Raw genomic sequence first — 6122 nt, forward strand, 5'->3', positions numbered from 1 at the left:
CCCCCCTTACACCAGACTGTACATATCTACAGAGCAGAGCCCCCCTTATACCAGACTGTACAGAGCGGAGCCCCCCTTATACCAGACTGTACATATCTACAGAGCAGAGCCCCCCTTACACCAGACTGTACATATCTACAGAGCGGAGCCCCCCTTACACCAGACTGTACATATCTACAGAGCGGAGCCCCCCTTACACCAGACTGTACATATCTACAGAGCGGAGCCCCCCTTACACCAGACTGTACATATCTACAGAGCAGAGCCCCCCTTACACCAGACTGTACAGAGCGGAGCCCCCCTTACACCAGACTGTACAGAGCGGAGCCCCCCTTACACCAGACTGTACATATCTACAGAGCGGAGCCCCCCTTACACCAGACTGTACATATCTACAGAGCGGAGCCCCCCTTATACCAGACTGTACATATCTACAGAGCGGAGCCCCCCTTACACCAGACTGTACATATCTACAGAGCAGAGCCCCCCTTATACCAGACTGTACAGAGCGGAGCCCCCCTTACACCAGACTGTACATATCTACAGAGCGGAGCCCCCCTTACACCAGACTGTACATATCTACAGAGCGGAGCCCCCCTTACACCAGACTGTACATATCTACAGAGCAGAGCCCCCCTTATACCAGACTGTACAGAGCGGAGCCCCCCTTATACCAGACTGTACATATCTACAGAGCAGAGCCCCCCTTACACCAGACTGTACATATCTACAGAGCGGAGCCCCCCTTACACCAGACTGTACATATCTACAGAGCAGAGCCCCCCTTATACCAGACTGTACAGAGCGGAGCCCCCCTTATACCAGACTGTACATATCTACAGAGCGGAGCCCCCCTTACACCAGACTGTACATATCTACAGAGCAGAGCCCCCCTTACACCAGACTGTACATATCTACAGAGCGGAGCCCCCCTTATACCAGACTGTACATATCTACAGAGCGGAGCCCCCCTTACACCAGACTGTACATATCTACAGAGCGGAGCCCCCCTTATACCAGACTGTACATATCTACAGAGCGGAGCCCCCCTTACACCAGACTGTACATATCTACAGAGCGGAGCCCCCCTTATACCAGACTGTACATATCTACAGAGCGGAGCCCCCCTTACACCAGACTGTACATATCTACAGAGCAGAGCCCCCCTTACACCAGACTGTACATATCTACAGAGCGGAGCCCCCCTTATACCAGACTGTACATATCTACAGAGCGGAGCCCCCCTTACACCAGACTGTACATATCTACAGAGCGGAGCCCCCCTTATACCAGACTGTATATATCTACAGAGCAGATCCCCCTTATACCAGACTGTACAGAGCAGAGCCCCCCTTATACCAGACTGTACATATCTACAGAGCGGAGCCCCCCTTATACCAGACTGTACATATCTACAGAGCGGAGCCCCCCTTATACCAGACTGTACATATCTACAGAGCGGAGCCCCCCTTACACCAGACTGTACATATCTACAGAGCGGAGCCCCCCTTACACCAGACTGTACATATCTACAGAGCAGAGCCCCCCTTACACCAGACTGTACATATCTACAGAGCGGAGCCCCCCTTACACCAGACTGTACATATCTACAGAGCAGAGCCCCCCTTACACCAGACTGTACATATCTACAGAGCAGAGCCCCCCTTACACCAGACTGTACATATCTACAGAGCGGAGCCCCCCTTATACCAGACTGTACATATCTACAGAGCAGAGCCCCCCTTATACCAGACTGTACATATCTACAGAGCAGAGCCCCCCTTATACCAGACTGTACAGAGCGGAGCCCCCCTTACACCAGACTGTACAGAGCGGAGCCCCCGTTATACCAGACTGTACAGAGCAGAGCCCCCCTTATACCAGACTGTACAGAGCAGAGCCCCCCTTATACCAGACTGTACATATCTACAGAGCAGAGCCCCCCTTACACCAGACTGTACATATCTACAGAGCGGAGCCCCCCTTACACCAGACTGTACATATCTACAGAGCAGAGCCCCCCTTACACCAGACTGTACATATCTACAGAGCAGAGCCCCCCTTACACCAGACTGTACATATCTACAGAGCGGAGCCCCCCTTATACCAGACTGTACATATCTACAGAGCAGAGCCCCCCTTATACCAGACTGTACATATCTACAGAGCAGAGCCCCCCTTATACCAGACTGTACATATCTACAGAGCAGAGCCCCCCTTACACCAGACTGTACAGAGCGGAGCCCCCGTTATACCAGACTGTACAGAGCAGAGCCCCCCTTATACCAGACTGTACAGAGCAGAGCCCCCCTTATACCAGACTGTACATATCTACAGAGCAGAGCCCCCCTTATACCAGACTGTACATATCTACAGAGCAGAGCCCCCCTTACACCAGACTGTACAGAGCGGAGCCCCCGTTATACCAGACTGTACAGAGCAGAGCCCCCCTTATACCAGACTGTACAGAGCAGAGCCCCCCTTATACCAGACTGTACATATCTACAGAGCGGAGCCCCCCTTACACCAGACTGTACATATCTACAGAGCGGAGCCCCCCTTACACCAGACTGTACATATCTACAGAGCGGAGCCCCCCTTACACCAGACTGTACATATCTACAGAGCAGAGCCCCCCTTACACCAGACTGTACATATCTACAGAGCAGAGCCCCCCTTACACCAGACTGTACATATCTACAGAGCGGAGCCCCCCTTACACCAGACTGTACATATCTACAGAGCGGAGCCCCCCTTATACCAGACTGTACATATCTACAGAGCAGAGCCCCCCTTATACCAGACTGTACATATCTACAGAGCAGAGCCCCCCTTACACCAGACTGTACATATCTACAGAGCGGAGCCCCCCTTATACCAGACTGTACATATCTACAGAGCGGAGCCCCCCTTACACCAGACTGTACATATCTACAGAGCAGAGCCCCCCTTACACCAGACTGTACATATCTACAGAGCAGAGCCCCCCTTATACCAGACTGTACATATCTACAGAGCGGAGCCCCCCTTACACCAGACTGTACATATCTACAGAGCGGAGCCCCCCTTACACCAGACTGTACATATCTACAGAGCGGAGCCCCCCTTACACCAGACTGTACATATCTACAGAGCGGAGCCCCCCTTACACCAGACTGTACATATCTACAGAGCGGAGCCCCCCTTACACCAGACTGTACATATCTACAGAGCGGAGCCCCCCTTACACCAGACTGTACATATCTACAGAGCAGAGCCCCCCTTACACCAGACTGTACATATCTACAGAGCGGAGCCCCCCTTACACCAGACTGTACATATCTACAGAGCAGAGCCCCCCTTACACCAGACTGTACATATCTACAGAGCGGAGCCCCCCTTACACCAGACTGTACATATCTACAGAGCGGAGCCCCCCTTATACCAGACTGTACATATCTACAGAGCAGAGCCCCCCTTATACCAGACTGTACATATCTACAGAGCAGAGCCCCCCTTACACCAGACTGTACATATCTACAGAGCGGAGCCCCCCTTACACCAGACTGTACATATCTACAGAGCGGAGCCCCCCTTACACCAGACTGTACATATCTACAGAGCAGAGCCCCCCTTACACCAGACTGTACATATCTACAGAGCAGAGCCCCCCTTACACCAGACTGTACATATCTACAGAGCGGAGCCCCCCTTACACCAGACTGTACATATCTACAGAGCAGAGCCCCCCTTATACCAGACTGTACATATCTACAGAGCAGAGCCCCCCTTACACCAGACTGTACATATCTACAGAGCGGAGCCCCCCTTATACCAGACTGTACATATCTACAGAGCGGAGCCCCCCTTACACCAGACTGTACATATCTACAGAGCAGAGCCCCCCTTACACCAGACTGTACATATCTACAGAGCAGAGCCCCCCTTATACCAGACTGTACATATCTACAGAGCAGAGCCCCCCTTACACCAGACTGTACATATCTACAGAGCGGAGCCCCCCTTATACCAGACTGTACATATCTACAGAGCAGAGCCCCCCTTACACCAGACTGTACATATCTACAGAGCGGAGCCCCCCTTATACCAGACTGTACATATCTACAGAGCGGAGCCCCCCTTACACCAGACTGTACATATCTACAGAGCAGAGCCCCCCTTACACCAGACTGTACATATCTACAGAGCAGAGCCCCCCTTACACCAGACTGTACATATCTACAGAGCGGAGCCCCCCTTATACCAGACTGTACATATCTACAGAGCGGAGCCCCCCTTATACCAGACTGTACATATCTACAGAGCGGAGCCCCCCTTATACCAGACTGTACATATCTACAGAGCAGAGCCCCCCTTATACCAGACTGTACATATCTACAGAGCAGAGCCCCCCTTACACCAGACTGTACATATCTACAGAGCGGAGCCCCCCTTATACCAGACTGTACATATCTACAGAGCAGAGCCCCCCTTACACCAGACTGTACATATCTACAGAGCGGAGCCCCCCTTATACCAGACTGTACATATCTACAGAGCGGAGCCCCCCTTACACCAGACTGTACATATCTACAGAGCAGAGCCCCCCTTACACCAGACTGTACATATCTACAGAGCAGAGCCCCCCTTACACCAGACTGTACATATCTACAGAGCGGAGCCCCCCTTATACCAGACTGTACATATCTACAGAGCGGAGCCCCCCTTATACCAGACTGTACATATCTACAGAGCGGAGCCCCCCTTATACCAGACTGTACAGAGCGGAGCCCCCCTTATACCAGACTGTACATATCTACAGAGCGGAGCCCCCCTTACACCAGACTGTACATATCTACAGAGCGGAGCCCCCCTTACACCAGACTGTACATATCTACAGAGCGGAGCCCCCCTTACACCAGACTGTACATATCTACAGAGCGGAGCCCCCCTTATACCAGACTGTACATATCTACAGAGCGGAGCCCCCCTTACACCAGACTGTACATATCTACAGAGCGGAGCCCCCCTTACACCAGACTGTACATATCTACAGAGCAGAGCCCCCCTTACACCAGACTGTACATATCTACAGAGCGGAGCCCCCCTTACACCAGACTGTACATATCTACAGAGCGGAGCCCCCCTTACACCAGACTGTACATATCTACAGAGCGGAGCCCCCCTTACACCAGACTGTACATATCTACAGAGCGGAGCCCCCCTTGCAGTATTAGGACCCTCCGCCCCGTTATGTGTCTGTGACAGGAGGTGACTCGGGGGGATGTGGCCCCTTGTATCTTGGGCCCCTGCACAGGTTGCACCAATAATCTGTGCTACCCGACCCCCTTATATCAGACTGTACATATCCACAAAGCGGCCCCCAATAATGTGCAGACCCTCATCTTCTTACCGACACAGATCCAGAAGAACTTGCGATGTAAACCTTGATGACCATCTTGGATGCCTTGCAGCTGCTTGCGGTGTGATGCTCTGTGCTCTGCAGCTGCTTGCGGTGTGATGCTCTGCTCTGTGGCTCTGCGGCTCTGCTCTGCACACTGGGAGGTTCTGCACTTTTTTCTTCACTCAGCTTTATTGCTCTCCTCCTCTGCACACTGACTCCGCTCCACTCTGGGAAATTTCCGATTAGATTTTCTTTACTCGCCGTTAACCCCTGAGTGCCCGGGAGGTCGGGTGTGATGGCGTTAACCCCTTCAGGGCACACCTCCTCTGTGCTGGCCCCTCCCCGGACTCTCCCCCCTTCGTGTTTGACAATACGGATGTAACTCGCCTCCTTTGTTCTGTATTGTGGGGTTTTCCTTGATGAAATACAGTTGATAAAAATCCGCAGATGACACACACGGGGACGTCAGCCACAGACCTCTGCCACAGACCTCAGCCACAGCTCTGCCACAGACCTCTGCCACAGACCTCTGCCACAGCTCTGCCACAGACCTCTGCCACAGACCTCAGCCACAGACCTCAGCCACAGACCTCTGCCACAGACCTCAGCCACAGACCTCTGCCACAGACCTCTGCCACAGACCTCTGCCACAGACCTCTGCCACAGACCTCTGCCACAGCTCTGCCACAGACCTCTGCCACAGACCTCTGCCACAGACCTCAGCCACAGCTCTGCCACA

At 53.0% G+C, this 6122-nt stretch overlaps 1 protein-coding gene across 1 annotated transcript in view; it reads right to left on the reverse strand.

Moving 5' to 3' along the window:
* SH3BGRL (SH3 domain binding glutamate rich protein like) overlaps window positions 1-5891 on the reverse strand; it is a 31104-nt gene extending 25213 nt beyond the window's left edge. The window contains exon 1 of the mRNA XM_069746128.1: window positions 5393-5891. Within this exon, the coding sequence (XP_069602229.1) occupies window positions 5393-5437 (45 nt within the window). The 5' untranslated portion in view covers window positions 5438-5891. The remainder of the gene's footprint in view (window positions 1-5392) is intronic.
* Between the last annotated feature and the right edge of the window lie 231 nt (window positions 5892-6122).

This window comes from Ranitomeya imitator, chromosome 2 (assembly GCF_032444005.1).
Source record: "Ranitomeya imitator isolate aRanImi1 chromosome 2, aRanImi1.pri, whole genome shotgun sequence".
Classification (NCBI taxonomy): Eukaryota; Metazoa; Chordata; class Amphibia; order Anura; family Dendrobatidae; genus Ranitomeya; species Ranitomeya imitator.